Here is a 22,815-nt window from a genome sequence, read left to right on the forward strand (position 1 = left end):
ATGCCAGTGTGCATTCACTTATGTGGATTTGGCATTCTTAGTGGGGATCGGAGCACGTGCCCCTTCCTTCACAGTAGTGTGATCTCGGACCCAGTATATTAAATCAGCAGAGGGTGTGGGGGGCTTGCCCCCCACATGGGAGGTACAGGGGGGCTTGTCCCCCTGCATAATGGTGTTTGGAGACATTCGGAAATGACGGGTGTTTCAAAAACGTTCAACATTCCCAGAATGTCGAATTCATTGTTTAGCACTTTCACTGTTTTCAGTATTCAAAAGTGCAGTTTTCCGACCTTTAGAGCCGGATACATGACAAGTCGCACATGTTATTTGCGACATTGTAAAGGTAAACTTGCTGATAATGTAGCATCATTTGTTTCTGGATAATATTTTATCTAATCATGACACTTATTTTTTTTAACCTCTTTCACAGAAAATGCTGGAAGGGACCAAGGACTTTAGTCACTGGCAGATTGTAGTATTCCATCCACTATAGGATCACTTATCCTTCCTGGTATGGCACAGAGCAGTTGGGCCCTTGACATTCAGGTACTTAATGACCTCCGACAGCGTTTTCCTGAAATTCCAGAAACAGTGGTATCTCAATGTATGTTTCAGGTATGTTTCAGTCAAGTAATCTGTTTTTTTAATAGTTATCGACCTTTAATAGTTTTGATAGATGGTTTATTAAGTAATGCTGTGTATGTCTCAAGTTCGTATGTGCACTGTCATCACCACTGAGCAGTGATATACTCATTTCAGTAATGCCAATCATTTCATCATATAGTTCACCATGGAAATAATTCCTGATAGGCATTAATGAACTGATAAGACTGAGAAGATCATCTGTGGGTGCTTTAATGCACAGTGAAGTGTTAAATATGTTGCAATAATAGAGGGCAGGAGAATGCCCTCAAGTGCCACAAGTGTATTTTCCAAGTGTAGTTGCAGTATTTAACTATTTATCCTTTGTCACCATACCTCTCAACCTCTTAACACAAGAAGTCTGAACAAAGCCATTAATAATGAGGGAGGGACAAAGAACCAAAGTCATGGGCAGATTTTATATATTGCTCTTATAAATTCAGAAAGTTTCTACAGTGAAATGTTTTGCACACTTATACAGTTTCTGAAGGATGTGAAATTCGAATGACTGTCATTATGTAGTAACTTCAGTCCTCGATAATTTGCCAGAAAAATACACATTTTATGAGGAACTGACCAAAATTATGAGGCAAAAATCTGGACATTCTGCAGAATTCTTGACACTTGAGAGCTATGTTTGTCACCATTTTACTGTGCCACTTCATAGTTAATGTTACTTCTCAAAAAGTTATGTATTGCTGTTGTGCAGCTCTTAATTATACTATTTTTTTTAATTCTGTTACTCTGCAGTTGTTAACCCTGCTGCAAATCTGTACAGTTTGCATTTAGGTTCTTAGTCATACATTCTATATCTCTACTCCTTGAAAGTCTAGCAGTTCTAAACAAGAACAGCATTCCTTAATCAGTTCAAAACCTAGGATGTTCTTTGTAAGGACTATTGCTGAAGGAATTAAAATCTAACTTTTGGAGGTATTTTGCTTTGGGTGAACATTGGGATTAACTGTTTTGATATCTGTGGTTTTGTACATTTTATAATTGTTTGCAGTGCATTTGTTCAAAGTTCCTTGATGTCACTTCTTAAAAAAGGGGGGCATATCTAGCCCAACTTCCTTCCTTCTGTTTGCATATTTCACATCGGATTTCAGTCCTAATGTTCCAAAATCAAAGCCAAAAGCCTTGCAATCTTTCCTGGTGTTATCAGCTTGTTAGCAAGGGACTGACAGTAGCACTACCACTACTGTTTGTTTGTTCCTGTCGAAGGAGCATGGTGTGAAATAATTGACACAAGTGCTCATACCAGACCAATTCTGGGCAGTGAGCAAGGAAGCTTGAGGCCTTCATCAGATTGAACGAGATGATGGCAGTGGAGGCTGGTCTGCGGGGAGCAACAAAAGGGTGCTTAATGCAATCCTAGACTAGTTCCCGACCAAGTAGAGAATATGAGGGAAAGAGAGGCCAGGCTTTGATCAAAGCCTCCTCCTGCAATGCCTGCACAGAAAGTAGCCTCTTGTTCCTTAATAATCCTTTTGCTCCTTAATGGCCCTTTCAACAAGTGCGAAATCAGTCTTATTCCTGTTAACTGACTTTGAGAGGTACTCAGTATGTGAACCTCTCGCATCCATTTCTGGAAGTACTTGGACTGGTTTGCCAAGGTGACTGTCCTTTGTTTGAGCATCTGGAATATAGCCATGCCTGATTTTCTCATATGAAATTATTGTTTCCCCCAATGAAAGCACAATGGTGGATCTTTGGACTGGGGAGGGCTAAACTTGCTGGTGAGGGATGAAAAGATTGTCACATCTGTGGGGCAGATAGGTAGGGCTCAGACATTAAATGTGTGCAAGCTGTGGAACGTTGTGTGATCTATTCTTCTTATCATTGGGAATATGGTTTGACATTAGCAACCAACCCTACACAGGCTTGCCATGACTCTGTGTCACCCCTTTGTATGCTTTCCATAGCCTGCCACACTTTTTTGTCCTGTTCTTTGGGTAAACCCAGTCAGCTCCCTGTTTGAGATAGTAATAGGAGAGGAAAATTCCATTTCCTCTGTATCTAAGGAATGGGATTCTGAGTATCCAAACTTTTTTGTTTCAGAAGCAAGCAAGGATAATGAGGCCTTCCTTCCCCATACCTCTCCTATGAATGACTCTTCATTTAGGAAGATTATTAGACTCAAGATGTCCACTGTAGAGATAAAACTTCAAGATGGCTGCACTCAGATTAGCAGATTGGCCAGAGCTCTCGCAGTGTGAAAAGAGAAACTTTGAAAAGCAGCCAACAAAACCAATTTACTTGGGTAAAATTAATTTGGTAGTTATTCACTACACTTTCGTAACAAAGAAATCTGGAGAAAGTAAGAGAAAATAAACTAGAAAATGAAAAAAAAAACTGTCGTGAGGAAGAGTCTTGCAACATACCACTCAACTATCCAGATTTCTGCCTCATTTCTTGGTCTGCTTTTAGTAAGTCACTAAGGATTGAAGTTACTAAATAATGGCATACATTTGAGATTCAGACTTCATATCCTTGAGAAAATACATGTTAACAGAAAACCTGTTGTTCTAGCAACTTTCTAAGTTTATAAGATACATATTTAAATTCTGTCCCTACTTTGGGGCTTTGCTCAGCAAAAAAAGGACAAAGTTTCAGCCTCAGTAGAGGAGATGACTTCCAGTAATTTAGGGGAAAAATAAATCCGGTGCATTCAGAGGAGTTTAGACACTGGTGAAATACAAATAGTTAAATGACAAAATTGTGGAAAAAGTAGATGTTTTAAGTAGCTGAAGAACAACACTCCTTCCTCAGCTAAAGAACCTTGCAGTCCAAATGAATAATACGATAAGAAATAAGACCAAAACATTCAACATCCACAGTTTTAATAAAACGCTAAGCTTTCGAGTAACAAACTCTTTTTCAATGCATAAAATTTCAATAAAGCTGAAAAGCTTTTATACAAGAGACCAGCCAATAAAAACACATCAATTACATAATGACATCATGAGAGCAATTTGAGACCGTTCAAAGCTAATAAAAGTTTGTTACTCAAAAGCTTTGCGTTTTATTAAAACTGTGGATGTTGAACATTTTGGTCTTATTTCTTGTCATTTTAAGTAGCTATTCAGACCTGATAAATCTGCAATAATCAGTTTGAAATGAAGGAAACACTAGCTGAAAAGAACTGTTGAGCATGCAGAGGAAACCCGAGATATTTTTGCTGTGTCCGAGAAATTGGAAGGAATAGATGGATAAAAAGTATAAATAAAAAACTAACTGCTCTGCTCTGGTAGAGTTTTAAGATGAATCTAGAACAGAAGCTTGTTAAGAAGGGAAAAAATAGTACAGCATACACAATATTGCAGGATATCATTCAGAGAAGGTTAGAAAAGATTGGGAAAAGCGATTGGAAAAGCATTTTGTAAAGGAACAATGGGAGGATATGTATGCAACAAAGTCCAGAGGGTTTAGGATTTTTTTTCTTGTAAATGATTTCATGGGTATTTTAACACCCCAAGCAGACTTCAAAGAAATTTCCCCCTCGGTCAGTAACAAATGTTGGAGGTGAGATGGGGATGGATGAGGTAACCAGGAACATGTGTTTTGGGAGTGTAATGAGTTGGCAGATGTCAAAAATTGCCTACAGAGTACTCTGTGGGAAATATTGAGGGAGTAAATGGCTTGAACTAAGGAAATAATTCTTTTGAGCTGGGACACACAATTTGAATTGCCTAGACATAGTAAGGCCTTTATTAATAAAGTTTAATTCTGTTGATTGACAAAAAAGCAATTACTAGAAAATGGAATTCAAAATCTAAACCAGATGTATCTAAAGTATTGACTATAGTAAAAGACAGAACTGGAAGTGGGATCTTTATAAGAGCGGAGAAGTAAATTACATATAAATAAATGGATTTATGGGAACAATACATGCAGAATAATGTTCAGGATTAGGCGTGAGGTTTATGGGACAGCGGGAGTACAGCGATTTATGTAATGAGAGACTGAAAGACATTTGTTATAAATAAAAAAAACTTGTATAGTGAGTATAAATGGAAGAATGCTATTATAGTTGTTTTCTTTTTTGTTAATGTATGTTTGCCTACGTCTTGAGTGACAGTTTAAAAGTGTTTAAAAAAGTATAAATAAGAAATTGAAGTGGTGGTAGGATCATAAGGGATTACTAGGCTAGTGGCCCTAGGGCTGTTACAAGCCTAGCCAAGTACAACCCCCTGTTCCCAAGAATATCAAGATATTAAATGGAACTAAGTCAAGAACAACCACCAAGAGGGACACAGGTGAAATTCCCGGAGTGAATTTGCAGATGTTCATCGTGTTTCACTGTTGCAGTCATTACACTTGGGGTAATCGTGCTGGCAGGCTACCCGCAGTCAGCCTGAATTCCAAAGTCCTTTTCCGGCGTCGGTTGCTGTCGCCTCTTCCCTGACGTCAGTGTACCAGGGGTATAAAAGATGCAACCGACGCCATTTTCTTCAGTCTTTCTTGCCGCGCGGTGCCCGAAGCAAAAGCAGTTCGCAAGTGCCGGTCGGCCGACTCCTGAGATTTTTGAAGTTGAATTTCAGATCCGAAGTCTTCTATAAAGCTAAGTACCCCATTGGGGAAACTTTTTTCTTGCTCCAGACTGATGTCAGAAAAAATTAACAGTTCTTTTCTTGTGGGAAGCAAATACCTCATAAGGATTTTCATTCTTACTGTATTCCTTGCCTAGGCCCTGACCATGACATTGCTAGTTGTCGGTTTTGTGCTAGATTTAACCAACGCACTATTAAGCATCGATACGGTTTTGCTTTTCATTACTTTGGCCGAAGGTTTAACTACATAATGCCGTTGGAACAGCCGACGACCGGAGTTCATAAAAAGCGCAAGGAAAAAGAAAAGGACAGGCATCCGAGGTACAAAACTGACGACGAAGCCTCTTCTAGTCCAGTCGCCGGTTCTCAGTGAGGCGCTTTCGCAGCCCCTGATACCCGCTACCTCAGAGCCACAGGCTACCTCTGACTCCCACGTGGAGACAGCTAGGCCTCTGGATACTCAAGGTATTGGGCCTTCGGAAACTAATCCCTCAGATGGGTCCGGAGTCGCTGAGCAGGCATCGGCTTCTGAGGGTATTTTCAGATCTACACAGCTTTATATCAAGCCAACTTCAGCATCAAAGACTAAAACAGTTTTAAAGACAAGGAAACAAGTACAGCATTCTCCAGGACAGACTTCCATGCCTAAGAAACAGATGCTCAAAATGGCCAAAGACCTAATTATTTTGATCAGGGGTCCCCCCCCCCCCCCGATAAGAGGCCTAGGCAAGCCACTGAATATGATTCCTCTGATCAGGTTTCCATTTCCTCTGACTCCTCTTCAGAACAGGGATACTCTATTCCTCCCTATGAGGATTCTGATGCTGAAGAATCTATTCCTTCAGCTTCTCCTCCTGAGGATTACTCATTTGGGGAAACCCTGCATACCATGAGGGAACATTTCCACTGGGAGAGCCAAGATTATTCAGATTCTAAGAAAAGGCTCAGAGACTTTCTTTTACTACCTCAGCACAGACCTCTTGCTATTCCTCCTCCTCTAGATATTGTAGATGATGTATTTTCATAGTCCGGCCTGTCTCCCGACTCTTTACCTCCTGTACCTGTTAAGCCAGACAGATACTACAGGGTTCCAGTTTCTCATAGATTTCTATATAAAAACCCTGCTGCTGACCCAGAAACTATTTCTCAGGGTCCCAAAGGGGTTAAGGCTGCTACTGCAAAAAAAACTGTCCCCTCAGATAGAGATTGTAGGTCACTGGACAGATGGGGGAAACAAAAGTTTACACTTCTGCTACTTTAGCTGTAAGGGCTTTAAATTGTCAGTTTCATATGCTTAAATATCAGCAATACTTAATGTCTCTGTTAAAACAGAAAATGTTGACAAATTCTGAATGTTCTGAGAACAAGGAATTGCAGGATTTATTGCATGCAGCTGAACAAGTGGGAAAACATACTTTGCAATGTGGTTATGATTCACTGGAGGCCTCTTGCAGGGCCGCTGTAACAGGTTCTGTCATTAGAAGGCATGCTTGGTTAAAGGAACAGACTCTGCCTGATCATGTTAAAGCAAAATTATTGGATGCTCTATTACAGCATGATACTATGTTTGGTGTTAAGGCAGAAGAGGTGTTGAAGAAAATTGAGGATAAGGCTAAATCTATGCAGACAGTGAAGGATTTTTTACAGGTACAGCCACTCAGATTTAGTAGGAACTGGCCTTCTAAGAATTGGTTGTTTCCCGTGTCAGACAACAAAGAGGCAGATACAGACACCCTAGAGGCAGACAACAGCCCCAGGGCTCATACAGGCCCAAACAGTGGGGTGCTTCTACCTCCAAAAGCGGAGAAGAGAAATCACAGCCATATAGGAAACAGTCCCATTCCCTCTGCCATTGCCAAGCATTTATCTTTTGGCAGTACCCTTAGGGGGAAAGCTGGCACTTTTTTCACAAAATTGGCACATGATCACCCAGGACAAATGGGTCTTAAACATAGTCTCTCAGGGCTACAGGTTCCAGTTTCACACCCTTCCAAAGGCAAAAGGTATGCCAGACCTGCCACACAATCAATGGGCAGAGGCACAAAACCAAGTTTCATCTCTCATGGACATGAGGGCTATTCAGCCAGTGCCACAACAAGAGCAGGGACAGGGATTGTACTCAAGACTTTTCTTAGTACCAAGAAAGGACAAAGCATGGCGACCAATTCTGGACCTGTCTATTCTAAATACTTTTCTGGACGTTCCGAAATTCAAAATGCTGACTCTGCAGTAGCTTCTGCCCATGCTGGGCAAGAAGGCTTGGCTTGTAACTTTGGACCTCAAAGAGGCATACCTGCACGTCCCAATCAGACAATCTTGCAGAAGATACCTCAGATTCATAGCTGGCTCAATGCACTACCAATTATCTGCACTGTCCTTTGGCTTATCTACTGCGCCTAGTGTCTTCAATAAATGCCTGGCACCAGTAATTGCTTTTTGCAGACAAAGAGGAATTCAAATATATCCCTACTTGGATGACTGTCTTATTCAAGCAGAGACCAAAGACACTCTACTAAAGCATCTGGCGTTTGTAGAAAGTTTACTAACTTGCCTAGGGTACACAGTAAACAAAAAGAAATCAAAACTAGTACCCTTTCAAGAGATAATATTCCTGGGTGCAAGCTTAAATACAACTGCCCAGATGGCTTATCTCACGCCAGACAAACAAAGGCAACTGACTTCTTACTTCGAAAGCATGGCAACAAAGACCCAGTTATCTGCAAGAAAAATTCTGCAGGCTCTGGGCTACATGGCCTCCTGCATTCTGCTAATTCCATATGCAAGACTGCATATGAGGAAACTACAATGGTACCTAAAAAGTGTTTGGACTCAACATTCCCACAGCCTGGAATCATTAATTTCACTCATTCCCTGCCTGCAACAGGAGTTTTGATGGTGGGCACAGGCCTGTCACCACAACAAGGGACAGCCATTCACTTTACCCACAGCCAGGCAAACACTAACAACAGATGCATCAGATTATGCCTGGGGGGCCCACATGGCAGAAAAATGTATTCAGGGCACATGGCCCCCAAGCCAAAGGCATCTACACATCAATCAAAAATAGATGCTAGCTGTACAAAATGCCCTGACAGCCTTCAAGGACCTACTTCATCCAGGACAGCTGCTGATAAAGACGGACAACACCACAGTCATGTGGTACATAAACAAGCAGGGGGGCACACATTCCTACCCCCTCTGCAGACAAGCCATGATTTTGTGGAACACAGCATTGACCTACCAAGTACATCTGCAAGCACAATTCCTGCCAGGAAAAACAAATGCTCTGGCAGACGAACTAAGCAGAAACCTCATGGACCCTCATGAATGGAAACTAGATCCACAAATCTTCAGCATGATACCAAGGAAATGGGGATGCCCAGACATAGATCTTTTTGCCTCCCCTCACAACTGCCAACTTCAGAGATTCTGCACAAGGACTTATCACAAATAAGCATGGAAAATGGATGCTTTGTTATTCCGCTGGAACAGCCTTACAGTATATGCCTTTCCTCCACTGCCTCTCCTCCCCAAGGTACTCCTAAAGGTCAGACGAGAAGCCACAAATGATACTGATTGCCCCGGATTGGCCATGCCAACACTGGTACCCAATCCTAAGGAGCTTGTCCCAAGTCCCTGCCTGAACATTGCCTCAAATTCCTCATTTACTGACCCAATAAAACAATCAGATCCTGCACAGCCAATTCAGAACTCTAAATCGAGCTGCATGGCGGATATTGTAACCATTCAGAATACACCTCTCTCTAAAGCGGTTATGGATGTTATTTTGGAGGCCAGGAGGCCCAGCACCAGAAAATCTTATGCAGAAAAATGGAAGAGATTCTGTGCTTGGAACCAGGCACAAGGAATTGACACGCTTGTTCCAAATATTCCTCAGATCTTATAATATCTAACTGAGATGCTGGACAAAGGCCTATCTTTCTCATCAGTTAAGATCCATGCCTCTGCCATTTCAGCTCATTACAATACAGACCCACCTATTTTTTCACATCCTTTGCTTAGGCAGTTCCTCAGAGGGGCCAAAAACATAAGACTTCCAAGGAGAGCACCAATACCTGCAATTTTGTCTTGGAAAAACTCACACTGCCTCCTTTAAAACCAGCCAGTACAGCCGAGATAAAATTCTTATCATGGAAAACAGCTCTGCTCGTAGCATTAACATCAGCAAGAAGAGTCTCAGAGTTACAGGCATTAATGGCTGTGGAACCTTTTATTATCTTCAATCTGGACAGGGTTTCTCTAAGGACAAACCCAACATTTATGCCTAAGGTAGTGTCCTGTGTGGCTCTTAACCAAACCATTCATTTGCCTATGTTTTACCCAAACCCGCAGAATAAAGGGGAGAGACTTCTGCATTCTTTGGACATACACAGACAGCTGCACTTCTACTTGGACAAAACTAAACCTTTCAGAAAGACTGAGCAACTTTTAGTGGCATATGCTGCAGGATCACAAGTAAAGGGTATCTCAAAGCAGACTATTTCAAATGGATAGGACACTGCATTCGTTTCTGCTGTTCACAACATGGCAAATCAGTGCCTAAGAGCATTAGACCACATTCTACCAGGGCAGCAGCCACTTCAGCAGCCTTCCTCAGAGGAGTACCAACCAATGATATTTTGGAAGCTGCAACTTGGACTTCAGTGCACACTTTTACTAAGCACTACCACTTACCTCTTTACTCTAAATCCAGAGCAGGCTTTGCCACTGCAGTTTTGCAGGGCCTTATAGCCACTCCTAATTCTATTTAGACCCAGCCGCCCAACCTCAGCTTTGGGATTCAACCAAGTGTAATGACTGCAACACTGAAACACGATGAACATAGTACAGTTGTGTACCTACCATAAATGTAGATGTTCGAGTGTATTCACTGTTGCAGTCCAGGTTACCCACCCACCATCCCCCTTTCTTTGCTGGGACTTATCTGTACTTCTCTATCTTATACAGCCTATGTGGTGTATTTGCTTGTAGATGAAGGTATTGTTTATTTTAGTGCATGCTTTTACAAGCAATGTTTTTTTAGCCTACCCGTTTGGGGGCACCTGACATCTGGGGCAAGAAAAACTGAAGAAAATGGCGTCGGCTGCATCTTTTATACCCCTGGCGCACTGACATCAGGGAAGAGGCGACAGCAACCGACTCCGGACCAGGACTTTGGAATTCAGGCCGACTGCGGGTAGCCTGCCAGCAGGATAACCTCAATTGTAATGACTGCAACAGTGAATACACTCGGAACATCTACATTTATGGTAGGTACACAACTGTACTTTTCTCATCCAGTCATCCAAATTATGCTTAAATTCAGTCAGTGAGGGGCTCTGCTTCACCAGAATTGGAAGTTTGTTCCAGAGGAGAGGTAACCTGTGTGAGACGTATCTGTCTCTCCAGCAAGTCTTGTTGATGTCACATACTAGGTTGAGTTCCTTAGCACGAGTGCATGTTAGACTGTTTGATTTTTGAATGTGCAGCATTTCCATTAGAGGAGGATCTGAGATTGCTTTATATGGAAGGCAGAGGTCACCTCTGAGTAGTCTGTAAGACACAGAGTATAATGGTAGTGATTTCAGTCTGTTAATGTATGACATATGCTGAAGACCCTGAATTTCCTTTGTAAGAAACTTTTGAGGTCTTTCCAGTTGCTGCAGGTGCCTGGTAAGGTACATACCAAAGGTAGCATTGTACTCTATTATTGGCCTGATGAGTGAGGAGTACAAGGGAGGTATAGGCTCATAGGATGTTACTAGGCTATTGACCAGAGGGTCTTTACAAACCTAGCTGTTAAATCCCAATTTAATAGTAGATATGAGGTGTCTATGCCCAAGAGTTTTCCTAGCAAGGACTGCCAGTGCCCAGGAGGGAAGCAGGGGCAATCCCTGGCAGAAATTTACGGTTTCCCATCCAGTTGTCCAGGTTGCCCTTAAACAGGGTCATTGAGATGCTCTGGACATGGATTGGAAACTTATTTCAGAGGAGTGGGAACTTCTGAGAGATGTATCTGTCTCTCCATCAGGTCCTGTTTATGTTGCAGGCTAGATTGAGGTCTCTAGAATGGGTGACTCTAGTCTCATTTGACTTATGGATGTGCAGCATTTTCATAAGATTTGGGTCAGAGATAGCCCTATAAGCCAGACACAAGTCCACCTCTAAGTCTCTGTACTACTGAGTGCAGTGATGGCTTCTTCAGTCTGTTCATGTAAGACGTGTTGGAGACCCTGAATTTTCTTAGTTAGAAATCTCTGAGGTGTCTCAAGTTGCTGCAGGTGACTAGTACATGGTACATTGCAAATGCAGCATTATATTCAATAATAGGCTTGGTGAAGGATGAGTACAGAGGAGTTAGAACCTCTTTTGCTCTTGATGCAATGCCTTCGCTAATCAGATAAGTAACTTTGCATGCCTTCCTCACCACAGTAGGCACATGGTGGTCGAAGATGAGGTCACAGTCAACGTGTGTTCCCAGATCTCTCACTACAGAATTGGTACTTAGGGTGTTATTGTTTATTTTATAATCAGCAGGGACATTGTTTTTACTGAAAGGACTGATGATGCGTCCTTTAGCATTTAGGTTAAGACATTGGCTTTGGCAGCATTCATTGGTCTATGTAAGCCCCTTTTGAAGAACGCTGACATTGCTAGGGGATTCGGTGATAGCATCTAATTTGCAGTCATATGCAAACTTGGTTAGCCACAGCCCCTCCTTTTTGGCCTGGACTTCTGAGAACTGTATGCCAAACCAGAGGGGGGCCCAGCACTGACCCTTGTGACCCCACTGGTGACAGGTGGTCTGATAGAGGTGAAGTCTTCCACTTTGACTGAGTGTTGTTGATCTGTGAACCAGTTTGCAACCCAGCTGACAACATAGGAGTTGATATTCAACTGGGTTAGTTTGTCAGTGATGCCGGAATGTGGGATTGTGTCAAAGGCCTTGGCCAAGTCAAAGTAGGGTGCGTGCATAACTTTACCTTTGTCCATATCTCTGGTCACGTTGCTTAAGAAGTCCACCAGATTTAGCAGGCACAACCTACCCTTGACAAAACTGAACTGGGATGGATCTAGGGTTTGGAGGTCTCCTATGTCTTTATTTATGAGGTTCGTGATGATGCATTCCATTGCCTAACGGATGAGGCTGGTTAAACTCATGGGTCTATAGTTACCTGGGTCTGTTGCCGAGCTGCCCTTGTGGAGGGGGAAAACAGTCGATGTTTTCCATTCAGTGGGGACAAAACCTGTACTCAGGCTGTGGTTGAATATGTTGCCTAGTGGAATAGCTAACTCGTGTTTAATAACATTAAGAACACAGCCTGGAATGCCATCTGGTCCCATTGAGGCTGTGTTTTTCCTGGAGAGAGCATCGGTAACTTGCACTTTGGCAATGCAGAGAGGAGGTGATGTTCAAGACATTGTTTACGATATGCTTTGAGAATGGTTGGGTGATATTTTCTCCAGTCCTGTCTGCTAGCAGGTTTGCAATTTCTGCAGGGTCAATGTGTGCGATACTATCCACAATTAGTTTACCACACATCTGAGTCCTACCTTTTAGGTTGCAGACATAGCTGAAGAAAGCCTTATGGTTATCCTTTGCTATGGTTGCTAAATATTTCTCATAGTTGCACTTGGAGGATTTTTACAAGTTGTCTTATTTGCTTGTTTAGGCTGAGGAGGGAGCTTTTCCAGTTTTGGGTTCTCACGTTTGCATTTTTAGACAGCTTATTTTGCTTATTGTATGATCTATTAATGCTAGATGTCCACCAGGTTGTTCTTTTTTTCTTAAAGGATCTTGCTTTAATCCTATCAGGCATGGCTATCTCTCTACATTTGTGTAGATGTTTATACAGGGCATCAGTGTATACCTTAGTATAGCCGTCAATTCCATATGTGGAAACTGGAGCTTGGAAGTTGATTATACCATCCCTTAAGAGTTTTTTTAGCCTGGCTTCTCCCGTGGGGAGTTCTGGTGCTATTGCTACTTCAAAAATGACTGATTTATGGTAGGATTTAACCAGTGCAGGACTTACACATGAGGTGTTGCATCAGTCACTCATATTGGTGAGGACCAGGTCTAGAATATTAGAGCCCCTTGTGGGGTGGTGCATTTTTTGTTCCAGGGCATTTGAATTAACAAAGTCCAGGAACTTTTGTGCGAGTGAGTTTGGGCTCATATAAGTTTCCAGTTAATGGAATGAAATCACCCATGACTAGGGTGTTAGGTTGTACTTTAATTGTCCCAAGTAGGTCTAAATAAGCTGTATTCTAATCAGGATTCATTATTAGAAAGGGCACATCTTGTCTATGCTCCAGATTTGGCCATTTTAAAGAAGACAAGACTTGTAGTAGTAAAAGATGGATTCTTAGAAGAAGGAGCTGCTCCTGGCAAAATTTTGCAGAAGAATGAAGTATTATCAGTTGGGGACATGGAGTGTTCATAGAAAATGGTTATTCACTCTGCCAGATAAAAGAGAAGTAAGTTTATCTCAGCAATGAGAGGGTGTCAAGATGCAGGTATGAGATTCAAGTTACTGTATCATTCTGTCTTCTGAATAATTTTCAGAACAAGCAAAAGAGGAGATAAAAAAGTTTATACTGCAAAAAAGTGCGCCGGCAAGCTGAAGCAGGATTCTGCTTCTCATTCCTCTGACAGTGGCACAGCCAGTTGACAGAACTTGCATGTAAAACTTCTTCAGTTTTCCAAAGGAAAGTAATTGAGTAACTGAAAAAGCACCGGAAGTGATGAGAAAAGTAGAGTACCTTGGACATAAACCAGAGACCAATGCTGGGTGATATAAATAATGAGAGAACCAGCAAAAATCTGAAAGTAGTAAATAAACAGGCATACTATAAAGGAGCATTTTCATAAGATGCAATTTGGACATTAGATGTTTGCGTCTGTTGGAAGTGAAGGGAAGAAGGTAAAAAAAAGACTTGGAAATGTGTGGACTATTTTATACTGGTTGTAGACTATGATGCATAATTTCCAACTTTATTAATATTTAGTAGGATAATTAAGGAACTGAAGAAGAAAAAACAACTAAGTAAAATGTTCCTTTTTTTCTTAAGTAATGTGTACAAGTTGCTGGTAAAATGTTCTTTCTTCTCTTAATAATATGTGTATAATAAATTTCCTAATGTACATAATTGTGTGGTATGCAAAGGTATTCTAGATGTAAGATGGGGCAGGGACTTTTCAGTGACTTCTGTTAATGCCAATAATGTTAAAGTAGGAATGCATTTTTTTTTATCTGACAACAGAGTTCTACAAATGGTAGATGCACTATTTGCAGGCAAAGGTAATAAATCAGGACATGACTGAACTGTGAACATTGAGGTATTGCTAATGAACACTGAGGTAATAGTATGAAGAAACAATAAAAATATTATTTAAAGAAGAAATGACAAGTATCTCAGTGAAATAAAAAGTATTTCATATTTGAAGAGAATACAGACATTTGCATGCCTAGTAGTAGTAGCAGCAACAGCCTAAGTATGAATCATAACAATGAAAAATCTATTTATTTATTGATAGCCGGAGTACTTTTCATTAAGACAATACATCAGTTGATTGAGAGTATGCTATTTATTATGTCTGGGAGGGAAGTCAAGATGGGGTAAGAAAGGATGGTGTGGATGCAAAAGGGAACAGAGGGGGCTATAACATACTTTGTGTCAACATGATTAAAACTAAAGTTAGAAGGGCTGAAGCCTCCGGGTGCAGCTGTCCATCTGGGACATTTGCCTATATATGGAGGAGTAACACTTCTGGTTGGAAAATATATGTAGCTGTACTACTTTTGAGTTAAAAGTTGTTGGGGAGGGGTAAAAATAAAAATGCTTTTTGAATGCTTTTATTGAAATGAATACTGTGAAAATGTGACATAGGTTTAAGCAATGGCAAGAAGCTGCAATTACGTATGGGTTTAGCCTGCCAAACACTATTGTATGCATGTAAGCTGCAACAAAAGTGTAGAGTATGTGAAAGTAATAGCTTCTTTTCAGAATGACTATGTTATCAGTCACGTCTTAGAACATGGATGGCATCTTAGGTATGGACAAGAAACAGAGTATTGAATTCTGTTAAGAAGTGTAGGGTACAAATAGCAGTGTTACTGGAGATGCACTTATAAGTCAGTATGTGAATTTGAAAAAGAAAGGATTCCATAATGGTTATTCAACAAAGTATTAGGGAGAGAGAAAAGGAGGGGAAATAATATTGATTGCAAGAGGTTCTCCAGTAGTCTTAAAAGAGAAAGACAATGAGGATAGATTGTGCTAATAACATGTTATTGGCAAGTATTTATACCCCATCTAAAACTGTTATAAAGGAACTTAAGAGAAATATGGGTGAAGTATTCTGTTTCCAGCAGCCAATGTTATTCATGGGTGGGGATTGGAGCTTGATATGCAATAGTGAAGATAAAGCAGGGGCACTTAGAAGGGAAAATATAATACAAGTTTTGATTTCTGAAGATGCTTATTTGGAATGAAAGATGTGATATGTTACCAGGGTTGCCAAATTTCCGACCGGCCAGGTAGGGACAAAAAAAGTCTTTCACAGCAAGTGAAGATTAAAAAAAAAAAAAAAGGTCTTCCACGCTAGATCTTTAATGTGGAACATCAGAGTTCCGCATTAAACAAAAGTAGCTCTGTGTTTATTTTTTTTTTTTGATTGGTCCGGGCCAATCAAAAATAAATAAACATGGAGCTACTTCTGTTTAATGCGTAACATCACAGTTCCGCATTAAACAGAAGTAGCTCTGTTTTGCGATTTTTGGATTGGCCCGTATACCAGTATACGGGACAATCAAAAATCGCTAAACATGGAGCTACTTCTCTTTTAATGCGGAACATCGCAGTTCCGCATTAAACAGAAGTAGCTCTGTTTTGCAATTTTTTTGATTGGCCCGTATGCCAGTATACAGGCCAACCAAAAATCGCTAAACACGGAGCTACTTCTGTTTAATGCGGAACTGCGATGTTCGGCATTAAACACAAGAAGCTCCGTGTTTAGTGATTTTTGATTGGCCCGTATGCCTGTATATGGGCCAATCAAAAAAAAAACAAAGCGGAGGCTGCCCGGGATTTAAACCGGCAGTGCGGGACTCGGGATCAGGCTGCTGATCCCGGGACAGTCCTGCCCAAATAGGGACGTTTGGCAACCCTGTATGTTACTGTCAGGAACCCAGATGTAATTTGCATGTAATGCATGGAGTGCTGTGATAACACACCGATATTCAGAAAAAGACAAATCAGTTAAGCACTAGAGTGATGCACAACCTGATCTTAAATATTAAGCACCCCCTGCTTAAGTTGTTAAGATCAGGTTTCAGGCTAGGCAGTAAAATATGCCAGTACTGACCAGCAAATAACAGTGACAGAATAAAGTATTTGTTTCTACCTGATGTCTGTTCTGATAACATCTACCTGAGTTCCTGTAATAAACTTAAAGCTACTAGAATAACAGGATGTGTATTCACCTGCATTTACTGAAGGATATGAAGTCTGAAACTTAAATGTTTATCATGGTTTTATGAATACATTCAATTTGTCCAAAAAACACAGACTTGAGGAACAACCAAACTGTATGGGGAAAAAGTCTGAACAATGTGTGAAAATTTGGACAGTTGAGAGGTGTGGAAGGTGAGTGTAAATGTAAGAGACTGTTACACTAGGTGCTGTATGGCTTTGAAAGCTAGCAATATATTTAGTGTTTTTTTTTCTTTTTTTACTGTAACCAGTAGTACATGGGTCATATAAAGCTTCATGCAATAAAGAATTATGATCAGGTCACAGATCCTAACTGACTTGTGCACTCTCAGCATGAATGCCAAGATTCACCACGCGAGCTTTGCTCTCAAGGTGAGTTTCTTGGCATCAATGTTTTGAACACATAATAAGTCGGTTAGGATCACTGACCAACTCATAATTGTCTGTACTATTGTAAGGTTTAATAACGGGTAGAATGGACAAAAAATATGTTTCACAAAAGTATGGTTGTTTAATTGACAGTTTTGGTTTAATTGACAGTTTTGAAACACATCCATCAACTGTTTCAGACATGTGCCAATAAAAAATAACCTAAAGGTAATCAAGTAAATAGGGAACTGGTGCTTTCCTGTGTAACTACTAAAACGAGGATTTTAAGGCTTGGGTAGAGGAAAAGGTTTGAGAGTTGCAAGAGAATGTACACGTCTTCAGAAGGGATAGCTGAGGAGCTGGATAAAATGAAAATAAAAATGTGGTAGAAATGGGAGAGAGATGGCAAAGAAGTAATGGGAATTAGTTATAGGGATGTTAAATGGGGAATCTTATGGATCAAAAACATGAGCATTTGTTGAGTGCTAAAGGAAAATAAGGGAGTATTTGGATAATATGCATGAGTTTAAAAAGGTCATTGTTAAGCAAGTATTATTTGATAACCCCAGGGGACAATAACTTGGGTAACAAAAAATAGAAAGGGATGTTGCCAAGTCTAGGGAGCCTATGACTAGAAAATTAACCAGAGACACTGTAGAGGTGTTAAGATGTATTTTTGAAAATTCTCTAAAAATCTGTATAGAGCAGAAGAATAGGGAGCCAAGAAAAGATGCAATGGAAAAAGTACTGAAGACTTAAGTATGTCAAATTTAGAGGAAATGAGGCTCAAGATTTAATAGCCAAGTTGTGGAGGGGATGATATAAAAATAGTGATGTGCCCTCAGGAGCAGATGGTATTCATTTGGAAGTTAGGAGGGGGAAAACTCAAAATGATGGCCAGTACCAGTATTTTGGAGGAAAGTTGTGGTGGCTGTACTACTCAGTGGGTAAAAACTCATTGTATAGTCAGTCCAGTTTCAGTTTTGAATCGTGGTTATGAAGTATTTATGTCTGTACTAACTAAGAGAATGGCAAAGTTATTGCCAAAACTGGTAGATGTAGATTAATCTGGTATTGTGGAGGGAAGACAAATGTTTGACAACATTAACAGAACAATGGTGATACAAAGGAAAGCAGACTGCAAGAAGACCCCAATATTTTTGATGTAGAGAAGGTATTCAGTAGACTTAGCTGTAATTATTTACATAGGTCACTGGCAGCATTTGTGTTTCCTAATAGAATAGTCGGGTTAATTAGATAGGTATGTGAAAATTTAGAGGCAGGAATCAAGGTGAGAGGTTTCCTCTCTGATAAGCTGGGTTCAAACAGAGGAATCCTGTAGGGGGATCCCCTTTCTCTTTTGTTTACTTAAACTTGTAGCCATTGGCAAAGAAGATACTTGCTATTTTCAGCGGGGGCCCAGGGAGAAATGCTCCAGACATATGTCTTTGGAATGTGGTAGGAAACCAGAGGAAACACATGTGAATGCAGGGAGGACATGCAGGCTCTGCACAGAAAGCACCCCAGCCAAGAACTGAACCTTGAATGCCTCTTGCTGTGAGGCAGCAACATTAACTGCTGCACCACCTAACATATCAACAAGCGTTACAATAAAAGGAAGAACATTTTGGCCAAATGTAATTCCAGAATGATAGTCCTCATCACTCAAATAAACTCGGGAGCTTAATAAAAACCATCAAAGCTAAATTGGAGGCTAAAATAACCACCTAAGCCAGAGATGATCTCAGAAGCACAGTGCAGCAATGTGCTGAGCTGATATTGAATGATGTAACTTGCACTGCGGCTAAAGGTATAGCGATCCTACAGGCTACTAAATTCAGCTCAGACTTTACCCACCTGTCCTGTCCATTAAGTCAGCAAAGTATAGCTGAAACCAGCTCGCCTCCAGCTGTCGCACAAGATCAAGTTCTAAAAGTTTTATCAAAAGCTAAAAATACTGCTTTGATGGGTCTTGACTATTTCTGGATATATCTTAAGTATTATGAAGCATGTATATCATCCTCCCCATCCAACAACACTGTTCAACCTCAGCTTCCATACATGTTTTGTACCAAGTGAATGGAAAACACCTACAGTCGTTCCCCCATGTAACAGAGGGCCATCTGCAGACCGAGGCAATTACAAATCCATAAATCTAACCAACCTCATTTGCAAAACCAGGGAAAGACTTATAATGGAACTAGTTAGTAAGGATATAGGAGAACCTACAAACACTGGACCCATCTGTTTGGATTTGTCAGCAGCCAGTCATGCTTACTCAACCTGGTGGACTTTTTTGCAAAGGTCACCAAAAGAATGGATGAAGGTAAAATCGTACACACCACATACCTCAACCTGGCCAAACCTTTTGTCACAATCCTCCATTCAGGCATAGTAGAAAAGATAAGTAAACTGTGAATAAGCCTGTACCTCACTCACTGGAGTCTAAATAAAAAGCTCCACTGCCTAGAAGCTCTCTTGATCCTAGCTAATGCGCATGCTGTGCGGTCACTGAGATATGGTTTAAAGCTGCAGAGCGCAACAATGCAAGGTTATAATACCTTCCACACCTTTAGACCGGCTGCTACGTAGACAAGGACTAAAGGTGGCGGTGTCTTTATTTACATCAAAAATAAATATACTTCAAGGCTGGTCAAACAAGACAGTGCACTTGAGCTGCTCCGTGTTCAAGTCAGCATAGGCAAAATCCAATATCACTTCCTTGCCAGTTATAGGTTTCCATCTATGACCTAGGAAACTCGTACCATGTATTTAAACTTGTTAGGAAACACTAACTATCCAACCCAAGTCCATATTCATGGGCGATTTTAATTACTCCAGTATTAACTGGAAATCCTATACAACACCAAACATACAGGCACGTGGTATGTTCTTGAATTTTGTAAACACAAACTGCTTGAACCAGATCGTCAATGCACCAACCAGGGGTGCAGCCATACTGTATTTGATCCTCACTAATGTGGGAGAGTGCTGTACACCCCCTACTGTAATGTCTTCACTGGATAGGTCAGATCACAAAATGGTCTCCTTTGAAGTAAAAATAAAACCTGGACCCCCACCTAAATTTGGAATATTCAGGAACTACTCTAAGGCGAACCTCCTGATGTTAAGGTTTAACCCAGTAAAATTTCAAGCCCACATAAACCCTGATAACAATGCTGCCTATGCAGAACTGTTCACAGAAGCCCTGAGCAAACATGTTAACAGCTGCATAGATGAAGCTGTACCCACCAGGATGAAGTACAGAACTAACTCAAAAAACAAGCCACCCTGGTGGAATCACAAAATCAGTAGACAGTATAAGAAAAAGAAGACAATCATGGCAAAAATTAGGAGGTGCAGCACCCAGCAGGATAAAAACTTTCTCATCAAACTAAAACATCTCAGAGGACAAAATCTACCAAATACAAATTTGAGGTGAATTTTGCCTCCCAGGCCGAGGACGGCCACAAGGCATTCTTTAGCTATGTCCTCAATGTCAAAGACTGCTGTGTGCAGAGCTCATTGTAAATGGAGCCACCTACTGGCTGATAAATTCAGCTCCAATTTTTACCCCTCTCTCCCCCAACCTTCCCTCAGGAAATACCATCAAATGTAACTCCCCCTGCTGTCATTAGGGAACAGGTCCTTAATGCTCTCTCTAAGGCCAAAAGCACTGCATCAGTAGGCCAGACAATATCCCAGGATGCTTTCTAAGTAGCATGAAACATGACTTGTCAGGGCCTCTGGAATTGCTGTTTAGTTATAGCCTCCAAACAGGCTTTGTGCCTCATGAATAGAAAACAGCAACAATCATCCCACTGCACAAAGGTTGGCCTTCTACAGACAGTGGAAACTATAGACCCAGATGTCTCACTAGCCTTGTATGTAAAGCCATGGAAAGAGTTGTCATACAAATGATCAACAGTGGTAAACTTCCAGACACTGGACCCAGCCCAGTTTGGTTTTGTCAAGGGCAGATCATGCATACTCACTCTGGTGGACTTCTTTGAGAAGGTCACCAAAACAATGGATGAGGGCAAAATGGTTCACACTGCCTACCTTGACCTGGCCAAGGCATTTGACACAGTACCCCACTCGGGCATTGTTGACAGACTGTCGTATCTCACCCAGTGGATAGCCAACTGGCTCACAGACAGGACCCAGGAAATTCAGCAAATTAGGAGCTGTCATTGAATCCCACACTAACACAAATGTTCTCCAGGAGGGGCTGACACAGACAAACAACTGGTATCAGAGGCATGGACTAAAACTAAATGGCAAGAGGGGCTGACACAAACAACTGGTATCAGAGGGCATGGACTAAACCAAAATGGCAAGAAATGCATAATAGTATCATTTGGGAAGTCATCTACCTCTGGTAACTATCATATTGACGACACCCCGTTAGAGTTGACCCAGTAGTCAGCGACCTAGGTACACACATAAATAGTAATCTAGCCTTTGACCATCACAAGTCTACAGTAGTGAGGAAACCATTCTATGTTGTGCAATTTATAAACAAAGGTATAGCATTTAAGTCCAAGGAAGTCATTGTTCCACTGCATTCAGCATTTATCAGACCTGTCACTGAGTACAGTACGCCCTTTGGTATGTACCTAACCAGGCATGTCCAATAACTGAAACGTCCACAGAGGTCCCTCACTAAAAAAATACAGGACTAAAGTAAAATGTCCAATGCAGACCACTTCAAGGCTCTATCCCTTTAGTCTGCCCCCTACAGGCTTTTGAGGGGAGATCTATGCCTGACATACAAGGGATTGTCAGACCCCACTCTGATGTCCTGCATATCTGCAAAACACACAGCACCAGAATTACCTGTTCTAAAGACTTAAACTTTGCCTGTGATATAAATAGGACCTGCTGGAGAGACAGATATGTATCCCAGAGATTAATCTGCCTGTGGAACAGGGTCTCAATTCATGTGAAGCAGAGTTCCTCTCTAACCCAATTCAAGTGCAACCTGGACAATTGAATGGGAAACAGGAAGTTCATCACTAGTTTGGCACCTATGTCTCTAATGGACACAGACAACCTGCAAATGGTTTATCTCCCAGGCCGTAGCTTGTAAATGTTTCATCTCCCAGCCCCTACTTACAGTTATCAAGGGTATCAGAACTTGTTGGAATTTTGGGATGCGTGGCTAGGTTTAAAAAGGCCCTTGTGGTTGTTAGACTAGTAAACACCTATAAACTGGATTGTCAACTTGATCACAGATAGAATGCAGGAGATCACAATAGGGGAAGACACCTCTACAGAGTAACAGTCATCAGTGGAGTCCCTTGAGGCTCATGTCTGGCATCTACTTCTCTGAAGTAAAAAAACAATGCTAAAAGTCTTTTTGACTGACTGTTTGTTTGTAGGTCTGTCCTAAACAAATAACTGATGCCAGAATCATGGATTGAAACTAAATGCCAAAAAATGCATCACCATATCCCTTGAGAAGTCGTCTATTCTAGGGAACTACTACACTGACAATATGCCCAAAAGAATTGATTTATTTGTTTAGCATTTGGGAACTAATCTGGACAGTGACCTAACTTTTGAGAAACATGCACCCACTGTCATAAGAAAGTTTTTTTCTGTATTGCACAGTTTACAAACAAAGATATTGCGTCTACCTCTAGAAATGTCAATGTCTCCCTTTACAGCACCCTCATTAGGCCAGTCGTTGAATATAAAGCCCCCTTTAGCATGCGTCTGTCCAGACACATGCAACACCTTACGAAAAGGG

At 41.1% G+C, this 22,815-nt stretch overlaps 1 protein-coding gene across 5 annotated transcripts in view; it reads left to right on the forward strand.

Moving 5' to 3' along the window:
- Positions 1–434: 434 nt before the first annotated feature.
- TAB3 (TGF-beta activated kinase 1 (MAP3K7) binding protein 3) overlaps positions 435–22,815 on the forward strand; it is a 1,373,830-nt gene continuing 1,351,449 nt past the window's right edge. For all 5 annotated transcript variants that reach the window (XM_044072385.1, XM_044072386.1, XM_044072388.1 and 2 more), the window contains exon 1: positions 435–615. In XM_044072385.1, the coding sequence (XP_043928320.1) occupies positions 514–615 (102 nt within the window). In that variant the 5' untranslated portion in view covers positions 435–513. The remainder of the gene's footprint in view (positions 616–22,815) is intronic.

The sequence above is a fragment of the Protopterus annectens genome, chromosome 5.part0 (genome assembly GCF_019279795.1).
Source record: "Protopterus annectens isolate FY-2018-M chromosome 5.part0, PAN1.0, whole genome shotgun sequence".
Lineage (NCBI taxonomy): Eukaryota > Metazoa > Chordata > Ceratodontiformes > Protopteridae > Protopterus > Protopterus annectens.